Below are 2,616 nucleotides of genomic sequence, written 5' to 3'. Positions count from 1 at the left end.
TAATTTCGACCCGAAACAATAATAATAAACTATTTGCTAATAACAAATTTTTTGAAAATACAGTAGCAAAAATGGTTGATGTTTCGAATCAAAAGTGATAGCTACCATGAATGCCAATGGATTCCAATGCTAATCAAGACTGATTAGCATTAATGGACAGCTAATCACCAACCCTCGGTGAAAACAAAAGCACAGCTAGCTTTTGCTTGTTCTCTGCAATATTTTCGTTTGTTTCTTAATCAGCACTGATTTTCAGATGAATCGAGAGACTGAAGAACCGGGTGGAGTTTGGCCCGACAAACCGGACAAAATGAGTGTTTCGAAAGCCAGGTATCGGCGCACAGCAGATGGAAGGCGTGGTTACAACCGGGAACCACCCGCGCCGGTTGCTCTCCCTCGATATCGTCCAGACACACCGCGCACTCCCTCCTCTCCGCCATCACCTCTTTCCCTGTAATTTTAGGCAGCTTGTCGAGTTCTGACGCCGACAATCCATTCTCGGAAATCTGCTTGACAGGTAGCCCAACGTTGGCGGCTTGGTTGTTCGTACCGTACCATAACAGACAGACGTACACTACGAACACCACGCTCATCCCCACGCACGGCACAAACATTGCCAAAAACACCGAAACCAGCATTTCGATATTTTCTTATGGGAGTCAAACTCCGACAGTGAACCAGAAAATTTGAGTTCTATAGCAGACCTAGGCTTTTTTTAGGGTGGCTGGTGGAGAAGTTGGTCAAGTGAGGAGTGATGTTGTTGTGTACAGCAAAACGTAGCGGAAAGTAGGGTTTTTCTAGAAAGACAAAACAATAAGTTTTGGAAAAATGAGAAATAAATAGCATGGCCTGGGGAGATGGAAAGTAGCAAAGTGAGGTGGTGCCTGGCTGGGTGGTTTACAGTGTGACTAGGCAATGTTAGACGTGGATCGGTTATTTGGTGCGCAGCGGTTTATATTTGGAAGGAGATTATTCATTTCATTTTCATATACAGGTTTTTCCCCTCTGTTCACGCGTTTCGTATTCCGCAAGTAAAAGCTTGGTCCAGCTATTGTTGCTTTAATAATGAGGGAGACTACTAATTTGAACCGTCTTCTCTAATCATCTCATAACTAATTTGTACATGTCACATCAGTTAATCAATTAATATTTTTCTTTGTTAATTTGTTCTTTTTAAATTAGTTCTCCAATACAACAACACTAAAGCTTTACAGTCTCTCTCTTCCTCCCACCCACAACCCCTTCCACTAATCGCATTCAGTCACCGTCGGCAGCCCAAGATTAAGAGCAAACTTTGGGTCTGAAATCGACCGCGCACCTATCCCAGCTTCTTGGGGGCGGCAGAGAGAGTGATGATGCCGTGGTGGGTCTATAGGGAGAAAGAAATTGTGAGGTGATGGTGTCGTGGTGGGTGATGGTGTTGATGCATTGTGGCCCACAACTTGTGGTTAATCTCCTTCCATTTGGAAATAGAATTGGTTATCTAACGTATTCTTATACATGGGTTACAAGTTCTGACTTAGAAGTTCATACTCATCCAATCTTATTCTAAAGTTCAATCGTATCTAGCCTACCAAATTAGTCTTATAGTTATAATAAATAAAAAACACATTTACCCGCTCTAATCAATGTGACTACGCGTAATTCTATGCTGGTGAAGTTTTAAGTTAGTAACATTTAAGAAAGTGTGAACGCTTGGAAAAGCATAAATTGTGAATATGGTTTAAATGGTTGAGAACAAACAGGTTGGGTCACCTGGGTCGCATGATTGACTTTGACCATCTCAAACACCGAAACCCAAGTGCACGGGCTCATGAAAAGCTTGCAGTTTTAGTTTTAGGAGCCCACGGGTTTCAAATTATGTGCGTGTAAAATTTTAATTCCTTATTTCGAAATAAAAAAACTATTGAACTTGATTCAGAGTTCCCACCTGAAAGTTGAAATTCCTTCCAATAAATGATTTAAATTCATTGATTGCAAACCTATTCAGTGTATCGCCAGCTGTAACAATAAATCACAGGATTGCCACGTCGCATGCCTTGTATTGTAAGTGCCAAACAGAAAAGGAAAGGCGGGTAGACGGTAGAAATAAATTCTAACACAAATTTGCAACTATGAGATACAGATGGGAAATGATAAAACAACTATTTTAAAAGTGGAATTTTTTATGAATTATTGCGTCAATTCCGTATCAACATTATAAAATATTGTGTAAATAAAACATAAGATGACAAAAAGTTCTATTAACATTTCTCTACACAATGAAATGGGGGGATGGAGACTGTTAACCTTCGAAATCATTGGATTTCATATTAACAAGGCAAATAAACTCTTAACAAATATAAAATAAAAATATTACGCAAGGCTATTTTGTTTCTCGAAATGAAAACTGTAGCTTAAAGGAAAATTTTGCAGACGTGGTCATACCTACATTAGTAATCGTTAGGGTGAATATATTTGTTGCAGTGCATAGTATCAATGCTCGTACCTGCAGCTTAAATTAGATTTAAATAAATAGGGCTCATACAAAGTAGGGGTGGGTTCAAAAATAAAAAATAATGGAGTTGAACACCAAATCGAGAGAGAGAGAAAAAAAAAAAAAAACAAGCCAAAGAA

At 39.2% G+C, this 2,616-nt stretch overlaps 1 protein-coding gene across 1 annotated transcript; it reads right to left on the bottom strand.

The window, feature by feature from the left end:
- Positions 1 to 239: 239 nt before the first annotated feature.
- On the bottom strand, positions 240 to 638 carry LOC137742579 (E3 ubiquitin-protein ligase ATL23-like). The gene has a single exon (XM_068482492.1). The coding sequence runs from the start codon at positions 636 to 638 to the stop codon at positions 240 to 242; it is 399 nt and encodes a 132-aa protein (XP_068338593.1).
- Between the last annotated feature and the right edge of the window lie 1,978 nt (positions 639 to 2,616).

The sequence above is a fragment of the Pyrus communis genome, chromosome 1, assembly GCF_963583255.1.
Source record: "Pyrus communis chromosome 1, drPyrComm1.1, whole genome shotgun sequence".
Taxonomy (NCBI): domain Eukaryota; kingdom Viridiplantae; phylum Streptophyta; class Magnoliopsida; order Rosales; family Rosaceae; genus Pyrus; species Pyrus communis.
Note: the sequence above shows the minus strand (reverse complement) of the source record. Positions and strands in the feature narration are given on the sequence as shown.